Genomic DNA, 20,689 nt, shown 5'->3' with positions numbered 1-20,689 from the left:
GTGTACTCCCGTCGCACCAGCGAAATGTCGCTGCTCTAGAGGTTGGAATTTCCAGACGCTAGTTGTAGTTACGCTAGGTAGTAAGTTAAGACTAAATCTAACGTTTCGTTGCCAACCCGTAGGTCCTCGATCAGAAAATATTTATATTTGTGATAAAGAGTCTGGTAAGCTCCAGTCTTCACTGCAGAGTCCAGGAAGCTAGTAATTTGTTTTGTAATATTTTAACTTCTCCCTCAGAAATGTTGAGGTAGAATTAAATTTAAGTTAAAAATACTTTATTTGCTTTGTGTGCTTTCGCAATCTTCATAGCTTTTAGGTAACATTGCAGGATAAAGGTTAGATATGAAATAGTTATTTGTTAAAATTAGGCTCTTACAACTGTTAGAAGTTTCTTGATTTGTCTGTTATGGTAAAGCACGCAAGAATTACTTATATTAGTAATAATATCTTCATCAAGGACTTTCTAAGTATTCAGAGATCTTTTCCTTTGTCACTTACTCTGTTCAATTGCCTTTAGATCATGCATTGCACTATAGCGAAGTGATTTAATTACAGTAGGCAATATGAGGAATGCAGATACCGTAACAACATCATAAGTGATCTATCCTACATATTACCACGCCATTATTTTAAGAGAAATAAAATTATCGATGCTGCTATTGCAAATGTTCATGAAAACTGCTCGGCGTATTAATTCAAAAAAATCAAACTGACCTTCATTCCAAAATGAATTGCATTCGATACGCTGAGCTTTGCGTCGTCCGAAATGTGAATCGTAGAACACCAGAAAAGTAACTGTTTTCTCATTAGTTACTGCTATTTTTCAGGTTGCTAGCCTATGTATCAGTGTATTAGAACAACTGGCGATATAACTGAAATTTTCATATTTAGTGAGAAGTCCTTTTTATGCGGTACTTCGCAGAATAGCCGAATGCAAGACTGAAACTCTACTTTTTTTGGACTGGTGTAGTTATATTTTGCAGTCTATCAACAATTCTGAATTCATGGTCCTTAAGTGGAACTCTAGAAGCATGGTACAGCAAAATACAAATAAAACTGCAACAGCATTAAGACCGGATTATGCAAATGCAATAGAACTATGATTGTAATTAGACCATAAATTTACAATACAGCTCTTTTGTGTAATTACAATTACGAAACCATTTTAATTAAAATATAATTTTAATTATATTTAGATTATTAAACGAATTGGCATTGAAGAGAGAACTGCAATGTAATTACCTTCGTGTAATGTGTAATTCCATACGCAATGCCATCGCCTTCATACAATTACAATCACGCTATAATTAAATTACAGTGTAACTGAAATTAAATAATAGTAATTATGAAACCAGTTATGAAGCTTGAGATATTCTACTTACTTTCATGACATTTCTCAGATTTTAGAAATTGTTCGAAATGTGCAAAAGGGAATTCCGCTGCTAGTATATTATAGAAGCTTGAAAAATGCACAGCTTAGGATTCGAGATAAAGATAGCATAATTATACCACGTATTTCCTGTAAGTACAGGTAAAACGAAAAACTAAATCAAATAATTTCATAAAGTTAAAAAAAGAGTTATATTTAAGTATTTATATACGTATGGAATCTACTCAATATTTATAAACGCACAAAATATGTAATACTTAGATTAAATATACAATAGTTCCAATGTTATGCTCTTATCAAGCTCTCACGAGAGAAATTTGGCCATTTTTTTCCTCAACCTTTCAGCGTCTCGTTTCGCTTCATTTTCATTATGGATTCCAAAGAAGTTTCTTCTTAGAACAGAACTGACAGCTTGAATTTATACGCCCGACAGTTCACAATCCTATTAAAAAATATTAAGCAATATCTTTTTATCTTATCGATGTATAAAGCTGTTTTAATTGAGCTGTTGAATAGTATGTTAGATCAAAATTTATGACTGGCGAAAAAACTAATTGCTTTGTAAACAATGCTGAAGGTCGTATAAGGAAATTTAACAAAAGACAATTACGAATCTATTCAGCGGAATAAAGTGAAATGTACAGTGTGCTGAATGACTGGTTTTATGCCCGAGACAAGATAATACACATAAAATTGCAATATAAAATTTAAAAAAAGGGAGCGTATGAAGTTTTGACTTTCAGTTGTCAACACAATGGCCCACTGGATATGTTCTTCAAACTAAACAGAAAGCTTAGAGTAGTTAAATAAATACATTTAACTCAAATGTTTAGAAATAACTCAAATAGAACGCCTGTTCTAACATCTAACTCATATGTTAGAACAGGCGTTAGACCCCCATTTTTAAATTAAATTTAAACTATTAATTTAAGATTATTGATTTCTACAAGTCTAGGTTTGAATCTCTGAAAAATCTTTCATGCTTAAGCTAAATATTAAATGCATATATCAGATGAGCTTTAGTACCTTAAAAATATGCGTCGTTTCCTATTTCTGAAATTTTTGAAGCATTGCAGATGAATTTTTCATGCTATAGATAGATATTTTTACTCAAAATTTCTGAAGTGTCAAATGATATACAGGGTGTTTTATAGATCATGGGACAAACTTGGAGGGGTTGGAGCGTACTAAAACATGCATTTTTTATAGGAATGTAGGGTCTAAAGTGACGGGTTAAGGCAGGAACGCAAAAAAACGACACGAGAGGAAAATGTGTTTATGTATAAAATCAACGCAAAGTGCTTCGTTGTAGCAATACAGTATTCACAATAAATGTTCAAAATTGCGACTACCAGCAGTAATACATGCTTGGTAACGTCGTAGAAGGGACTGACGAACATTTTGAAAACGGCACGCAGGTATTTCACGCACGCTTGCAGCCGCAATGGATAGTCGTGCAAAAAGGTCCTCCAGTGAGTCAACGGGAGTCTCGTAAATGATGCTCTTTAGATGTCCCCATAAAAAAAATCCACGCTGGATAAATCTGGCGAACGGGGTGGCCATCGAACTGGTCCACCACGGCCAATCCATCGGCCCGTAAATGTCCCATCCAAGTAATTGCGGACCCGCACTTGGTTATGGGCTGGTGCACCATCATGCTGGAACCACATGCGATCACGAACGACAGCCGGAACATTCTGCAGCAATTCCGGTAGCACCTCTTGCAGAAAAATATGACGACATAAGCCATTTGTACGTGCAGCTAAGAAATATAGGTCTATGAGGTAGTCGTTAACAATACCCGCCCACACATTCACGGAGAAGCGGGTTTGGAATGCATGTGGACGTGTGCCGTGTGGTTTATGAGTTGCCCAACGTGCATATTGTGGCTATTGAAGATGCCGTCCTGTGAAAGTTGCCTCGTCCGCGAATAGCACATCCGAATGGGAAATCTGCCTGCGCCGCACACTGCTGCAAAAACCAATGACAGAAATGAACTCGAAGATGGTAATCTGTCTCTTGCAAGGCTTGGACTCTCTGCAAATGGTATGGATGCAAACCATTTCCATGCAATACTCTCTAAATGGTGGAATGACTCAGCTGAGACTTGCAGTAGCTCTTGTACTTGTCTGAGGTGATTCATGCACAATGTTCAAGATGGATTCTCCAATGCGAGGTTGTCGTGCACTTCTTCCACTCCTAGTGTCAGAGGTGGCTTCAAATGACCCGTTTTCACACAGAGACCGATGCAACCTCCCGAACATTGTGTGCTTCGGCATGCGCCGCCTGTTTCGGAAACCGTTCCTGGTACAACCGTAGCGCTGCTCTGCCGTTCCCATTAGCAGCACCATACATGAGATGCATGGAAGCTTTTCCCTGTGCGTAAACTCACCCATCACGCTCGACATCAGAGTTGCGAATGATCCTCTGATGCATCGGATCGTAGTTTGTCCAGCTCACTACCGCCCTGTACCGCTGCATTGCCAGCCCAATCACAGTTCTAGTTCCTATTACTGTTAGTGTTCCCTTTTTTCAACATTTATTGTGAATACTGTATTGCTGCAAAGAAGCACTTCGCGTTAATTTTGTACATAAAACACATTTTCCTCTCGTGTCGTGTTTTTTTTTTTTTTTTTTTTTTTTTTTTTTTCCCGTTCCTGCCTTAACCCGTCACTTTAGACCCTACATTCCTATACAAAAAATGCATGTTTTAGTACGCTCCTCCAGCCCTCCAAGTTTGTCCCATGATCTATGAAACGCCCTGTATATCTATTCCGCCGCGAAAATTATGCATAAATTGATTTTCTTTACGTAACTTAATTATCAATAACATGACAACGAGTTCTTATTTAATCGTTAATTCTGAACAACAGTTGAATCATCAGTAATTTTAAGCAAAGTTTTCTACATTGCACACTAAAATAAAAATGGGTGATCTGTTAGTGAAAATAGTATATGTAAGTATTGATGACGAAGGTAGTGTTGTGACGGTCAAAACCTAGTATTTAATGTGATTTATGAAGGGTAATGCTATACAGAAACATGTCATATTTCTACAGCACAAGTGAGATAGATGGGAAATCTTTCAGTTCGATTCCTTGATTTAGGCCACGACTGAAGTATATTGAGGACATATCTCGTGAACGGATGAAATTCCTTCGATTCCTTATGAAATCGAATAAAAGCCGTTCTCCGAGGGAAAGCAGGAATGACAGAAATTTTCAATTGTTAATGATTTAATGAATATTCAGCGCATGAAGAGCAAAATTCTAGCAGGCAAACTACATAGCATTATTAAAATCCATCAGTTTTCCTCTTGACGTTTCTCTAACTAACTCTGTCGAATGACTGGACTTCACTTTTAATAAACTGTTATTGCAGTTTCTTCAACAATTCAGTTCTCTAAATTGAAACAGAAAATGAAGTTTAATGAAGAAGAATTATTGCAGTTTCTTCAATAATTAAGTTCTCTAAATTGAAACAGAAGAGGAAGTTTAATGAAGAATTGTCATTTCAAGCATGCAGCTTAAATATTTTAAACTGGGTTAGAATATAGTTATGAAATTATACTATGAATCTTAAATCGTGCTGAAAATGTTTTGGTTTGGCTTATTTGATTATGGCAAAGCCTGTGAGATCTATCTGCTTAACAGGACGGATGCCTTTGTGAATGACTCTCCAAACGAATGGCTCGTATTTAAGTTACACACGGAGAAAAACATGAAAATGCTCATGAAACCAGTCCGTTCGTCGGGATTTGAACTCGGGTCCAATTATTACTATCTAGTTGTCTTATCCGCTCTTAGGCCTGTGTTGAAAATGATCTTGAAATTAAAATGAGCTAACTTCATATTATAAATGCTATTTTTTATCCTGTTTTTTAATCATATTTTTAATAAAATGTTGCTATTTTACTGGGGAAGTATGAAGCAGCATGGAAAATCTATTATCATCCCTATCCTCTTTTAATATTCGTATAGCTACACTAACTGTTAATACACTGATTATATATATCTTCGTGCATTTGCTATTCGCTTTAAGTAAAATGCACTGCTTTAAATAATTTCAACCGTCATTAATTTCATCTTATTCAGTGAATTACTATCATGACATCCCTAGCAGTATGATGATTAACAAAGTTAAGCTAAGTTCGAATCCCCGAGAAGGCATGAACGAGAAGGCATGAACATTGTGTAGTGCGTTTGCTGCATAGGGGCACTTAAAACCCATTCCATCTAATTGTCGAGAAATTGATGGTACGAGCAGAGAGGTGAGAGGTGTCTCCGATAAAAGTAGGAATAAAGTTAGACAAAACCGTTCTGTCACTATGCAAGCAGGCTCCCGAGATCTTTGCCAACGACAGATACAGTCACGGATCATACCTACGATTATTCAGAAGACGATTCCTGTATATCTATAAGAAACGACATATCTATAAGAAACTACAACAATACTACTAATACACTGGAATCGTGATAAGATAGTTGTTATTCAGTGAGATAGTTTGGAATTTGGCAAATATCGGCTGAGGCTGAGGCTTAAACTAAATAATCTGAGGTATTTACTACCACAGAAGTGAACTGGAAAAAGAGAGAAAGAAAGTAAAAGAGAGAAAGAAGGGAAAAGAGGTTCATCAGAGAGTGGCTACATTGTCAAGCAGAGCCCACCAGTAGATGAATGGCCTAAGAATTCAAAATAGTGGAAATTAGTTCTAGGTTCCTATGCCAGCGAATGAACTGCCGCATGGATGTTTTCGTGGTTTCCCCATGTGTAATCTAAATACAAGCTAGTTTCCCTTACAAAGTACATCACGAAGGCCTCTCTCTGCTTAGCAGACTACCTGCGTGTGCTTTATCTTAGTGGATCAAATAAACCTTACCTGCCATGTGCACCTTCAGTAAATAATCAGTCTACCAAACGTCAATAACTTAAATGTTTCTACAATTCATATATCGATCAAAGTAATAAATCGGTTAATGATTCAATGAGAAAATATATTTTCATTTTTATTCTATATATTTGGAACATCTGAAATTACAGTCCTAAGGTTTTGCTGTAAAAGCTCAAGTTCAATGATATCACCTTTCAAAAACATCATGTTATAAACTGCTGACTTTTATAAGTAAACAGAGAAAATGACTTTTTTACTGATATATTACAAAGAATATCCTCAATCTTGTCACTAAGGAAAACAGAAGTGTAATTGAGATTTTCAGCGCCCGGGAACAACTGAAGATTTGTCTTCCTTCCTGTGTGGAACAGAAAAGGGAAAGGAAATTTTATGGATGCTGCTCTCGGGGATAGATATCCCCCCTTCAACCCCCCTTAGCTACACCAATCAGCAGAAGGTCTATTTTTATTTGCCTTTTCATTAATTGAAGATGTTTGAATAAGTTTTTTGTTGTCAGTTTTCATTTAGAACTGAATAAAATGGAAAAGAAAAGTCATGACCAAAATAATGAGATCCTAATAAATAGCATATAGCCTCCCTACACATACACAACATACACCAGATGAAGCTCCATGTCTGACTCAGTCTTTTCAATAAACTTTCTGAATAAATAATTTCGCTTTTAATCATTTCTTCCCATTTCTGCCTTTTCCTACTTGGCATAAAAAATATCTTAGTTTTCATGCACATATAAAGGAAAAAATACAGAATATTCAACATGTTCAAAAATTAGTTGCCTTTGAAACTCTTGAAAGTTTAGCATTGTTGAGCAAGCAGTTTTAACTGAAAGTTATGTCGAATTTGAAGTTTTATTCCTATTTGACATTGTGTAACTCAGTCGTAAGAAATCAGTAGATGATTCCTGTGTCACCAGACCGTGAAGGAATTTCAAGGAAATTTACTGTCCACAAATTTCTCACTATTTGCTCCGAGTCATAAATCTTCATTTGCGTAATCCTAAAAAATGAATTTAAACGTGACCCACCAATTATTAAGGAAACAAAGGCAACATGCAGGCGTTATTAAGGAAACCACTGTTTTCAGCACTTGAAATTTGTCAAGTGCTGAAAATGTTTGCGTAGCGTTTGAGCGGCCAGCTGTTTCAGTCTCAAATCAAAGATAAGGGTGTGTTAATTTTTTAATCACCTTTTACCTTTAACAATAAGAACTAAATTTCTTTCATACATAGCATTTTCATGAGTTCAATAACCTAGAATATGATAGTTCTTTCAGTCCTTAGACTCACTAAAATCGAAATATTTATAAACTGTACTAATACGCAAATTGTAATACAAAGAAATAATATACACTGGGAAGACATAAATTTATTTAATGAAATACATTTCTGTATCATAAAAATTATTCTCAACATTAATGTTGATACCGTTATTTTAAGAATACACAAAACTATTCAATTTATACAAAATATTAAAAGCAATATTTTTCAAATGCGTCTTAACAAATAAAGACTTCGAAGAATATTTAATTGTAAATACTACATTATTTTCTCAGATTCAGATCTTTCTTGCATATTTTCTGTACCAGAGCACAGTAATAATAACACTTTTAATTCCAAATGTATAAATTATTTTAGATGGAGCTGTCATTCAGCGTTGGAGATGTAATATACGTGATTGGTGACGTAGACGAAGATGGCTTCTATATGGGCGAACTGAACGGCGTTAAAGGTCTCGTGCCCTCGAATTTCCTACGTGAGATGCCTATCGAAGAAGATGAGAAGCGGCATGCCAGTAGCAGGCCCAAAGGTCAGGGGCGAAGCTATTTAGGCCGGGCAGACTGTCAGTGGAATGTGAAGTAGATTTAAAGTTATTTAGAATGGGAGAAAGATGACGTTGAATGCATGTCATGAGTGGCTGTTGTAGTCCGCATTTCGCTTTTTTCTTTTCTTTTGTTTCCTTTTATAGTAAAGTATTTCTATGTCAAACTAATGTCAATATAAATATACTTAAAACTCATACAAACATATACTCTACAGTGATTTAATTGATCGGAATACAGGGATAATTTCAAAGTATCTTAATATTAGCTTACGCTAATGTTTTTTACTGTAACTATTATTATGCATCATTCAAGAAATATTCCACTACTAAAGACAAAAATTAGTAATTTGAAATTCCAAGCAATTCTACGAAAAATTTTTTTAACATCATATATTAAATAACTATGTATTATAACACTGAAGTTCATCATGTTTAAGGTAACAATACAAATAAGCGGAAACTAGGTACAATTAAAACGTTATTAAAGTTTAAGCAGACTATCTTTAAAACATCGAGTAAAATATAAGAACCGCTGAAAAAGAAAGCGGTTTTTTTTTTGTTGAAACTTGAATGAGATAGAAATTTAATAATACGCTAAAGAGAACACAGATGAGAAAAAACTTGAAAACTTTTTGTCTCCAAAAATAAGCTAAATAAATTTCTTCCCTTATTTGTAATGTAATTTGTCCCTCATGTCATTTCCATTTCAATAAAAATTTTCTTATGATGGTTTACTTTTGTTGTTATAAATTTACTCTCATCAAAGAAAGGATGAAATCACCATTTAAATGTGTAAAATGAAATTCTGATTAATGACTCTCAAATCATCCTTTTATCATTCATTCTCAAATAGCATATTTTATTTTATTTACTTGGAAGAATTCGAACTATATATACAATAAAAAATATTATTTTGCAGACAAAAAATTAAGTTAATTTTTTTAAGAAATGACAAGAAAACTGCGATTTTTTCTTTTATTTCTTCATCTTAAAATTATTATGATGATAATATTTTCTAAATTAATTATAAGAATATTAAGAAAACTTTCAAGCAAAAAGGAAGATTTAGTGAATTACATTTAAACAATTATTCATTTCTCTGAGTTCATTTTCATAGTGATGTAACTCCGTTTCAGAAATACGCAACATCACTATTTTTCTTTTTGAGATATACTTGACACCTAGGTGTGCAGCAAAATGCATCTCATTATTTTCATTTTATCATTTTTAGGGAATTAAAATGTCTGAAATAACTGAGTTTCTATAATTTTTCAGTTTTAAAACCCGATTCTAGTATTCCTGTGATTTTTCAAACTTCTTTAACAATTCCCATAATCTATTAATCAAACACCCTTTCCCCGAAAAAAATAACCTCGCTATCAAGTTCATTACAAGTGAAAAATAACGAGTAGCTTTAAAACATCTCTATGATAAACGATGTCTACTCACTAAAAAACATTACTGATAATTTTCCTTAGAGTTAACAAATTCAGACTGTAACTTGCTGACTCTAGCTTTTTTATTTTATCATGTAATGAAATGAAATTCAACAATTAACATTTTAATTCGAAATTACGTCGCAACCTTAAATATACATAATTGTACAGAAATATTGTATTTCTCCACTCAGATGCTCAAATCAGATTCTTTCCAAATTAATTTGAAGAAAAATTTTACTAATTACTAAGTCAAAAATAAACCGCATCCAAAATTATTCCTCTAATTTAATACAGAATTTTTTATTCGCATACGCAATTTTCTTATAAACACACCAAATCAAATTTGCAGGTTGCACGTACAAAATGAAATTACCGTGTAATTCATTACAGTTAATTACAGTGTGCAAGAACTTTAGTGCTGTATAAGATGAATTTCATACCGATAGATTCTGCAGATAAATATCACTGCTGCCACTTACACTGGTGTGCAAAAATTAAGGGCGAGACGGTTTTTTCAATATAACTTTGTACAAAATCTTTCCAAATCAACACATTTAATACTGTAAGATCCCCAATACGTAAGGACATGAGTAATGTAAGCAACACTTACTAAAAGAGAAATCAGAGGGATAAAAAGAAGCTTTATTGAAAAACTAGCATGGAGAGCAATGCGACAGAAGGCCGAAACATCCCTGTGATGGGTGTCCAGCAAGAAACATCCGGTCTTTAATAGGGCATATGATCTCCCCTGACTGCTAAGCAGATTTCACAGCGTCTGCCCATGCTGAGAATGAGGGTGTCAATGAGTTTTTGAGGCATTGCTGCCCATTCGTCTTGCAGCGCCAATCGAAGCTCAGGAATCGTTACTGGTGGTAAGGTACGAGCTGCCAAGCGTCTGCCTAGAAAATCCCATACATGCTCGATGGGATTGAGATCCGGAAATCGTGCCGGCCAATCCATACGTTCAATATAATCACTCTCTAAGAGCTGTTCGGCTGCTACTGTGCGATGACATGGTGCATTGTCGTCTATGAAAAGGAACTGCGGACCCATAGCGCCTCTAAAAAGACGCACATATGGAAGAAGAATCTCGTTACAATAACGGGTCCCGTTGACTGAACCTGCGTCGAAGATGTGAAGATCTGTACGACTACCAAGCATGATGCCTCCCCAAACGAGAACACCGTCACCTCCATATCTGTCCCTTTCAATGATGATCGAGGGAGGATTGCGGCTTCCCCGCTATCTCCAGATGAGTATGCGATGAGAATCGCTACTCAGACTGAATCTGCTCTCATCTGTAAAGAGTACTCGTCCCCATTCATTGTCTCTCCAATTCCGGTGTTCCCGGCACCACAGAGAACGCCTTCTCCGATGGGCAGGCGTTAGAGGTACACACCGTACAGAGCGTCGTGCAAACAGACCACCACCGTGCAGTCTTCTGGCCACGATAAAACGCGATATCGATCGCCCAGTTGCCTATGTCGTGTGTCTAGCGATTTCTCCCTCTGTCTGCCGCCTGTTTCTTCTGGCCTGTAAGGCAATATATCGGTCATCTGCGGATGTGGTTCCTCGTGGACGACCACTACTAAACCCCCGGATAGCTGTTCCTGTAGTTTGAAATTGTCTCCAAAGTCGTGAAACGATGATGTGAGCAATTTCGAACTCTGCAGCCACACTTGTCACACTGCGGCCTTCCTCCAACTTCCCAATTATTCGACCTCGGGTAAAAGCATCCAGATGTCGTCTAACAGATTAATTATTCGCCATTTCTCGCTGAGGCAGCAACTCGGTGTGATTTTAACTGCTATACGGCGTGCAATCTCTTTGCCAGAAATACTGATCTTACACCGACAACATGCTTTATACTACTCAGACACTCCCCCATTACGTCTACCTGCATATCTGCACATGTGCTACGGTACATCACCTTACTTAATCTCCTGATTGGTCTTTCTGTCCGCTCTGCCTCTTCGTTCAGCTGATATGCTAATTTTTCGACTTCGTCCTTAATTTTTGCACACCAGTGTATAGAGCGCTGCTAAAAGAAAATGAACATACCTAGACAAAATTACTAAACGCAAGGTGTTTCAAGAAGATTCTACAGCGAAAATTAACCTAAACAGTTAGTCATAAAGCCATTGGGGCGGATGTAAGAAATGAACTAAATAAAGTAGGCTTTCAGACTGCAATAATTTTGATCACGTGACCAGCCGTAGTAAAAAATAATCGAATAAATGCGTCGATTTCGAAGCCGTATGGATTTGAACTTCATTAAATACAAAATTCCAAATATTAGCATTTCTGAAAATCGGCAGTTTGAATCCAGTGTTTTCAGAAGTCTGATTAACAGAAATAGCATATTTTAGAAAATTCAAAAACTTAATAATTGCAGCTGTCTACAAACTTGCATTTGCTAATATCTCAGGTGATTTTGATCAAAAACCTATGGAATTTTTTTTTTTTTTTTTTTTTTTTTTTTTTTTTTTTTTTGTTTGATTGAATTAGGCTATGGGAAACAATTTCCTCGCAGACATTTATGTTTAAGGCACTCGTATAAAATTTTTAATTTCCTATATTTTCATAAAAGATAACATGAAACTAAAACTGCTATATTCTGAAAGTCCGATCTACGAACAATCATTTGAATGATACTTAGTCATAAAATATTTCTGAATGGCCGCTCTTTTGGCATGGTGGCAGGGAAACCGGCTATCATAGACTTGGGCCCGGTTTCGAATCCCGGAGGAGGCATGGATATTTCCAAATGTATAATAATATCTTTGCGGCATGGGAGCACTCGTAACACTTTCGAGCTGAAAGTCACTTTCGAGAATGAAGGGGAAGTGGAGAGATAAAGCTCAGATCCTCCCCTTGGATTTTTCATCAAAACTGGAGCAAAGCTGGGCAAACTCGTGCTATCAACTTAGATCCAAGGAAGGCCTAAAGTCAACAAAAGGCGTAAACGTTTCCTCTAGACCACGGTGAAATTCTTGGACTGATGTCATTTTTAGACAAGTGAGATGAAGCCATAACGCACCTTTTTGAAATACCATACTTATCGTAAATAACAGATAAAATTATTAAATTATATCGGAAATAACTCGTTTCAAAGTTTTGTGGTAGGAACAAAATTGAATTCTGATGAGAGAAAAAATTTTAAGCTACAAAAATATTCGGATTTTATGAGCATTTAGTTATAATCATAGGCAAAGATATATAATAAATGTAACAACTAAAAAATGAACCTGATATTAAAATACAGATTTAGCAAGTTTCCATTTAAATGAAATAAAATTTATTTCTACTAAATTAATCGCAAATGGATTTTCATTTAAATGCAGATTGAAATTTTATTTAAATAAAATTAAGTAAATGCAGTTTTGATTCATAAACTAGCTAAACTCTTCAATGCTCTAAAACGTTCGGATATTTTAATAACATTCTCTCTCCACCTCTATTTTAAATTCAAACTTAAATAATTCGTGAGAAAGAAGACCATTACTACCAACTGTAAAACCTTTTATTGCCTAAGATCAGAAAAGTTCTTTTTTCATTATTTTCATTAATTAAATTCAGAATTGCTTACATATGAGATAAAAAAAAACTTGCATGAAGACTTTTGGTAACATTTCAATGAAAATAATTATTTAAGTTATATATTAGTAATGCGAATTATCGATCATTTTTGTTAAGAAATCACACACTCAGCAAGTTCATTTGCACATCAGAATGCTACTTAATTTCCTGAAAGGGGCCAGTTACATATTACAGCGAAACTACGTATAAGAGATGATTATATACAGATTATAAATCAAAGTTTTGCATATATATATTGTAAACCAAAATTATAAAGATTTGTGATTAGTATTTTGATAAGTTTGAAGTTTTCGATTTACAGGGATACCAAGAGAGGATTATCAGCACGCCAAAAATGCAGCTGAGCAAGTGGACCACAGACGAGAATACCCAAGAAGTTCAGAAAAACCACATTATACAACAAATGCTGGACACAAAGGAGCTCCGACATCTTCAGGATACGCACCGCCTTCCAATTTATGGGACGAAAGGGAGTTTGAAAGAGAATCTACATCCCGAGGACCACATGTACCACCTAGAGGTCAACGAATATCCCACCAGACGGCTTTTGCAGGACCGACACCACCTGATCAGCACTGGTAAGAGGCCAACTTTCCTTGATCTCCAGGGAAGTCCTATTTCTTGTCCAAGAAATTATAATTTATCTTCAGAAGAACAGAGAATAAAATACGCACCAGACTTCATGATTCCGGAATGTTCACTGCCGAAGCAAAGCAGGAAAGGGATATTTTCATCATTTAAAGATATCTTCAAGGCTAATAAGAAAATTTAAGACTTGCCTTGACTTGCCAACCACATCTTTAAAATGTATGACCGTTCATATATATATATATATATACTAGAGAAATTTATAATTTGACCATACTCGTATTTAATCTTTGCCGACTGTTTACATAATGCATTTAAGCTAAAATTTCATAAAAGTTACAACAACGTGCTTTATTCGTTTTTCAACATGCAAACGAAAAAAACAAGAACAAGAAATATGTAAATGTTGAGAATGAAAACAGAAACAATAATTTTGACGCAATACCTCACTTGGAATTCAAGAAAGAAAGAAAAATCTGTGGGTTCTGAATCTCCTCAAAGAGATGTATTAGTAAACCTTTCCTAAATTCAAGTTCTTCCACTACACGAGAAGAAGAAACCACACACAATACACCGTACTGCTGATTTTTAATTTATTTAATGGAAAGTTTCTAAAATTAAAATTCCTCTCTATTATATAAAAATGTCATCTTTATCTGTGATCGAGTCACTTCATTATCAGAGAATTTCTCTAAAGAGTAATATTTTTAAAGGGCTATGTTTAAGTGTACAGTATGCCTAAAAATATATTGGAAGGTCATTCTGCTATAGTTATATTATGTCAACCATCACTTAAAAATGAAAACTACTATTTTAATACAAATTTTTGGAGAGATTACATCTCCTAATATATTTCTCGGTTACACTGCTTAATGATATAAGAAACGGCTTTTTCTTTCTCTTAAGTTGTTATTCTTTTCAAATACTTGCCCTTAGTCTAAATTTTTGATTTTCCTTTAAAACAAAAACAGAAAACTTTATACGATAATACACCCCTCCCCAAAATATATATTATATATATACATAAATTTAATTACAATACTTCTAAAAATGAATGGTATATTTGCGCACATTAAAAACAAAGTAGCTACGATGAAATCCATGTAGATTTTAAATGTCATCATTGAGCATTGTTAATACTTACATAAAATCTTCTTTGAATTTCTGTGCATTTTAGAATGCAGTAAAACAAATAAATTCACAATTACCAATGAGTGAAGTATAAGTATTCAGTGTTGCATATTTATAGTGCGTATAAATATTCATAACTATTTAAAATAAGAATAATCAGTATTCCAATAGCATTATTTGTATAAAGGCCATTTCTCTTTCTTCTTTTATTTTTTTTTTATTTGGGAGGGAGGGGGTAAGTTATCTCATTTATGGAACAACAACATTCTTTGCATACACCTTAGTTGGAATGTTCACTAAATTTAATGCATTCATGCTAATAAAGGCAAATTCGTTAGTTTTATCTTTTCTCTCTTTACAGATGCAATATTCGTTTCTCCACTGCTTTGTACACATAAAATACCCCGCCTTTATAGAGAATTTGTTTCAGAGGAGAACAATTAACACTGTATCCCATTGAGCATAAGCCCATGGAATTTGAGTACCAGCACTGTTAAAAAAACACTATTTACTGAATATTCAGTTTCATATATATTTTTATTTTCTTTTTCTTTACATATAACTACATAATTTGCATCTATTAAATGTATTTTAATAAAAAAATAATATAATAATTATTATAATAATTTTATAATGAACAAAGAATAGCATATATGTCAAATTGCATGTACACAGATACACGCATATTATGAGCCACAAGTTATGCATTTGATGGAGTAAAATCCGAAACTTTTTTTGCTTGATCTTTTTTTAGTGCCAGCTGAATTTTCTATATTAATAAAAGAAAATTCGTCAGACTCACTCTAAACGTATTCTGATCCACTTATGATAATTTGGTATACTTATGATAAGATTTGAGTTTGGTAACGAATTCGAGGTATACAGTCCATTTAAATTTCTTAGCTATTATTGTTTCTACATTTCTTGCTGCGAGACAATTTGAAATCTTTGTGTTATCAGCAAAGCAGAAAGAAAAGTTATATATGTAGTAATTCTTTTCAAGTATTACATAAGTAATTGTATCTCGGTGTATATAATCCAAGAAACTGCAAAGAAAAAAACTTGAGCAGTTGAGCTGTTAAATGACATCATATTCTTAACACCAGTCTGTATTTAACGAAACACTTTTATTCGATTTCTTAAAACAGTTTCGTGCAAGGTTACTAATTGTAATAAATTGTATAATTTGATAAACTTATGATAATTTTAAGCGAATATTTATGGAATTACGATAATTAACCACGATAATTATAATTTAGTGAAGAGGTTTCTTATCTTTGGGAGTTTTTCCACATTCAGCTGAAATACATATACCCTAAAACTTTCGCATTACCTACTGTAAACTTTTATTTGACTGCAAAAACTCAGTTACACATTGAGATCTTCAATTTTAACTACAGCCTAAATTGTCGAGATATTGCTCATAGACTTTATATATTCGCTGAAAAGCATCAAATGTGTAAACAGTTTGACAAGAAAACCTCTAGCTTCTAATCATTCATGTTTTGCTGTAAAATCCTCTCACAGGAGGCTAGTATGTTGCACTAATATATACGCACAATTCTTTTCTCACATACACATACACACATAAGCAATTTAGTTCCAAAATTCTCTCTCATACTCTTCCCTTTGCTATCAGACTTTCAGATACATTGACGGTTTTTTCCCTTTTACCTAACTTGTACATTTTTTTCATAAGTGCCTTTTGCCGAACGCTTATTCCAACACCATTTCAATTTAGAAAAAAAAACTACGTGAGTGCTTGAATTGCTAATTTCTTCTATTGTGCCTGGTACGTACAAGCAATTTATAATTTGCAATAATTGCATAAATACAGTTTAAAATATTTAACTAATATATAAATATAAATGACATAGTACGCAATATACAAATCTCAAGATTTTCAATTTCTTTAAATACTGTTCACCAGTAGCAGAATGGCAAATGAAGTAAAGATAAAATTATGCTTCATAACAGTTGGCTCAATTTATTTTCTTTTACATATAAATAAGCCATGCAAAATTAGCTCATTACATATTAAGCCATGCAAAATTAGCTCTAATTTTTTCTATTTTCTGGCTACTCGGAAAATATAGGGGAACCACAATGCAATCGAAATTGTTACGGAAGATTATTAATAAGTGGAATAATTTAGAAACTCAGGAAGTTTATTACTTCTGGTGCATTTGAAATTCTCCGTTCTTCAGCTCCTGTGTATATATTATAAAAAATTGTGACTGTAAAAGTGCTATTTCCAAATTTTTGGAAGAAACTTACGAATTGTATTGAACATTGCTGATGTGTGTCAATAATGTAGTTCGTATTCTGCATGAATGTAAAACATATCTGTTACGGATGACGTCTTCTGTTATTGCAGTGTTGCATTGTGAAGCTGTAAATGCAAAATGACGTTAAGTGCGTGCGATAGAATAATGTATATAAGTGGAGAAATAAATGGCTTTCCGTGCACACGTTATTTACAGTTTCAACACAGCTTAAAAAATCTCAGTTTTACATAAGCTTTTCTCGAAACTAGCATTTGACCATTTTAATGTTTATGAATTACAAGCTTATAGCAGAATTTTTTGGCGCATAAGCTCTTTTTATTTCAGCTTCAGATTTTCAGCTTTTAAATGTCTTAGCAAAATAGTTAAATTTGAAAATAGCCAAGAACTACTATTCGGGTTTAAAACACTGAACCGTAGACAACTCTGTATAATGATATAAAAGCTTTTCTACGCAAAAATTTGCACGACATTTTTACACCTTTTACATCATTTAGACCCATAGGATAGCATAGATTCAAATGTAGACATAGAAATGAGAAAGAAAATCCTAAAATTTGCCAAACGTGGCTAGAAACTCATAAACAAGTACTAATGGAATTTAAGAAACAAATAGCTGAAACATATTACAAATTTAAATTCAAGAAAGAATGCCGATGAGTTTTGTTATTCAAACAGACAATGATTTAAAACTTTAAAAACAATTCCAGTTTTGAATACGAAAATGTGCAACTTATTAAATCACAACTACCTAATATTATATATAATCGTTATTAAATTATTATAAATGAGAAAGCTGTGAAACACTACAAACGAATTGTACTTCACATTGTTTTTAAAATTTCATCTTCGTTGACGCAGTAAAATAAATCTTATAATGATAAGAATTCGAATATGAATCATTCTTTGAATCAAAAAAAAAAATCTAATTTTGGAAAAAAGTTTGCACTTCAGTAGAGTGTTTTCACATGACAGAGAGAAAGGAAAAGAATCTTATACATATATATGTATGCAGTAACTTTTCACTGCGGTTACTAAAATGTTCCCTCAGATATTGATTTTAGCTATCTTTTGAAAATTGAGAAATCTACTGAAGTTACAATGCTCAAGGATTCTAATCTTAAAAAGGGCTCATTTCATGAGAATTTTCCACGGAATTTATATTAGTAATGGAAAAAAATTACGAAAATAAGAGCCAAGTCAGTAGCCGCAGTCGAACCTGGAATTAACTATCAAATGTTCAATGGTCTTATCTATTTGGTCGATAATAGAATGAAGCTTCATTCAGATTATCAGCTGAGGAATAACGTATGGCAGTATTTAAATGTCATGAGTGACATCACTTTTTTACACCCTCTTTAATATCTAGACCGCATTATGGCAAAACTACGAAAGTTCTAGAGATAATCCGAAAAATATATTCGCAAATCTATTCAATAATCAACACTTAAATCAACAATTAATGAAACTGAACTTAGACTGTATAGGTCTAGAAACCGTTTCCAGTTTCAAAGACAAAATCTTACAGCTTACGGGCGATTAAATATAAAATATTTCAAATGTATTTCTAACATTATTAACAAATTAAACTACATGAAATTACAAAACTGAATTTTATGTAACTGAAAATCCTTTCATAAATTTTCATTCTTAGTTTCAATGTCGAAATTTAAACTAAAACTACATTCCCAATCGTGACATATTATTTTCTATCCCTTTCAACAAAAATAAATCTAAAAAAAAAAGAAAAAATACTTATGCAATCATAATTTCTCAGATTAATAAACAGCGCAGATAAATACATCAAACTTTTAAATCCCCAAGTCCCATTTTCATAATTTTGCATCACAGAATGAGATTTTTAAGGTTCCCTAATTAAAAGCATAGCATTGATTACTGACATTTAAGACGTTTTAGTCTTATCACACAGGAAAGTAACCTAAAACTGTTTTTATGCTATAATATAAAGATTTCTTTTTCCAAATAAATGTGCCTTTATAAAAGCGAAAAACGCAAATATAGAATTTACCAGTTTAAAATTTGGCGAATATGTAACACAAAAAATACGGATTGAAATCAGTGCACAATCAACTTCATGAAAATGTATCAATGAAGGAAAGGAATGACAGATATCGTGAAACTAATTTCATTGAAAGAATTGCTGCCGCAAAAAAAAATTCAGTAAATTCATTACTGCCAATAAATCGTTTCAAATTTCATTAACAAGAATGTAAATATTATACATTATTAAAGATTTCTATCAAAAATAATGCCGAAAAACTTATACTTGCCAAAGGTTGTCTTGGATTTTAGATCATATATTCGATAAAATATTCTAGATACAAAACAGAATTTAGTAGAAAATAACTTTTTTTATCTTCAAATTAAAAACAAACGCATTTACTTAGCATATATGCCCAACATTTAATTTTAAAGGAAAAAATATGGTTAGACAAAAACGTATTTAGATCTCACAGCATAACCGAAATACAGAAACTAACTATTTTACACGAATTTAATAAAAATGTATTTAAAACTAACCTAGATTATTTTAACATATCATTTACATATTCACACAAACAGACATAAAGAAAAAAAATATTGTAAATTAGACGCGAATAAAATTTTTGGAATTGAAACACGCAACATTTCTTTCTCCATACTTTAATTTAGACTGTAAATATTTTGCACGTTATCTTTGAATTTCGCAGATGTTTCATGTGAGAAGCCCATTATAAGAAATGTAGACAACTACGTAATTAACTTGCCTTATTTTTCCCGTTCTGATTGTTGAATACTTCGAAAACTATTTAATTCAATGAATATTTTATAGCGTATTTTTAATATGAGGCGCTACAACTTGTTTGCAAGTTAAAGATATGTTTCATACACAAATTTAACAACTTGCATTTTATAACAAAAGCCAGCTTCACAATGCAGTTCTTGTGATAATATTCATTAAGCCTAATGCTTTCTTATGTCTCATTCGTTGCGGGACACAATAATTGTGATGAAGTGACTCTTTTATCTGTATACATATCTTTAACTGTGCGATGTCTCATGAAGACTTTTCTGTAACGCAAATTTATTAATAAAATGTTCATCACTAAAATGAAGTTATTCTTATCTCTTTAACCTCATAAAATTGAAAACATTTAGAACTAATATAAACTTTTCAGAAAAAGAAAGAAAATACTCACATTTAAAGCCTTATTTTTGCTTCGGCTAACAACGCTGGTGTGCAAAAATTAAGGACGAGACGGTTTTTTTCAATATAACTTTGTACAAAAGCTTTCCAAATCAACACATTTAATACCGTAAGATCCCCATTACGTAAGGACATGAGTAATGTAAGCAACACTTACTAAAAGAGAAATCAGAGGGATAAAAAGAAGCTTTATTGAAAAAGTAGCATGGAGCGCAATGCGACTGAAGGCCGAAACATCCCTGTGATGGGTATCCAGCAAGAAACATCCGGTCTTTAATAAGGGATATGATCTCCCCTGACTGCTAGGCAGGTTTCA

The 20,689-nt window shown here is 33.4% G+C and overlaps 1 protein-coding gene across 8 annotated transcripts in view; it reads left to right on the top strand.

The window, feature by feature from the left end:
- LOC118187080 (RIMS-binding protein 2-like) overlaps positions 1-20,281 on the top strand; it is a 481,618-nt gene extending 461,337 nt beyond the window's left edge. For 6 of the 8 annotated variants that reach the window (XM_085807914.1, XM_085807917.1, XM_085807913.1 and 3 more), the window contains 2 exons: positions 7,936-8,151; positions 13,463-20,281. In XM_085807914.1, the coding sequence (XP_085664040.1) occupies positions 7,936-8,151; positions 13,463-13,933 (687 nt within the window). In that variant the 3' untranslated portion in view covers positions 13,934-20,281. The remainder of the gene's footprint in view (positions 1-7,935; positions 8,152-13,462) is intronic. The other 2 variants (XM_085807916.1, XM_085807915.1) reach the window with 2 other exon arrangements.
- Positions 20,282-20,689: the final 408 nt, after the last annotated feature.

The sequence above is a fragment of the Stegodyphus dumicola genome, chromosome X1 (assembly GCF_044657685.1).
Source record: "Stegodyphus dumicola isolate Sdum_Otavi_A_Nest chromosome X1, ASM4465768v1".
Lineage (NCBI taxonomy): Eukaryota > Metazoa > Arthropoda > Arachnida > Araneae > Eresidae > Stegodyphus > Stegodyphus dumicola.
The sequence above is the reverse complement of the archived record's forward strand: the minus strand, read 5'-3'. Positions and strand labels throughout refer to the sequence as shown.